The sequence below is a fragment of the Alligator sinensis genome, unplaced genomic scaffold, assembly GCF_000455745.1.
Source record: "Alligator sinensis unplaced genomic scaffold, ASM45574v1 scaffold647_2, whole genome shotgun sequence".
Classification (NCBI taxonomy): domain Eukaryota; kingdom Metazoa; phylum Chordata; order Crocodylia; family Alligatoridae; genus Alligator; species Alligator sinensis.
This window is the reverse complement of record NW_005841832.1, coordinates 5016295-5016925: the sequence shown is the minus strand read 5'-3', so window position 1 is coordinate 5016925 and position 631 is coordinate 5016295. Positions and strand designations below refer to the sequence as shown.

General features: G+C 30.6%; 1 protein-coding gene across 1 annotated transcript in view; it reads left to right on the top strand.

Moving 5' to 3' along the window:
• TRMT13 (tRNA methyltransferase 13 homolog) overlaps positions 1 to 631 on the top strand; it is a 9815-nt gene that overhangs the window by 6397 nt on the left and 2787 nt on the right. Inside the window, exon 9 of the mRNA XM_006015091.3 lies at positions 132 to 204. Within this exon, the coding sequence (XP_006015153.1) occupies positions 132 to 204 (73 nt within the window). The remainder of the gene's footprint in view (positions 1 to 131; positions 205 to 631) is intronic.

The following is a 631-nucleotide window of genomic DNA, read 5'->3' as shown; positions in this document are numbered from 1 at the left end:
GAACAATGCTGTAAATGTTATTGTTCATTTGAACAGGGATTGTTTTATAAAAATAACTAAAAAGTGCACACGGGTTATTACTTCTTTAAGTGACCAATACTACCCAATCATGTGATGTCCTTCTCACACAGGTAGATGGTAAACACAGAAAAAGAGACTCCATATTTGAAAGACTTCAAGTTGATATCCAACACTTGTGTTTAAGTAAGTTGGTTTTTTAGTTTGCCTAACTTTCAGTGAGACTTGGAAGTTTACTTGAAAACTTAACTGCATAGTGCCAGAATGCAGGAAAATGTTATGTATAGCACCAGTTAAATGTGTTAATATGTAGGTGATTATTCTCAGTATTTGCTCAGTTATTTTTGTGTTGTCCTTCTGTTCTTAAGTGGATAAGGAAATTTAGATACTTCCTAATTTGTACAAATAGTTCTCTTAAATTTATAGGATTTTATTTTGGGCCAGATTCATCAAAAGGAAAAACATTTCAAAAAAGTCTTAATGATTTTTCTACACTGAAGAAGAGATAGATAAATATGCTGCTGATACATTAAGTTATCCTAAGTCATTTCTCATCTCTTTATTTTTTTAAATATACCTAATAGCCCTTTCTAGATACAGATAATAGTAATTT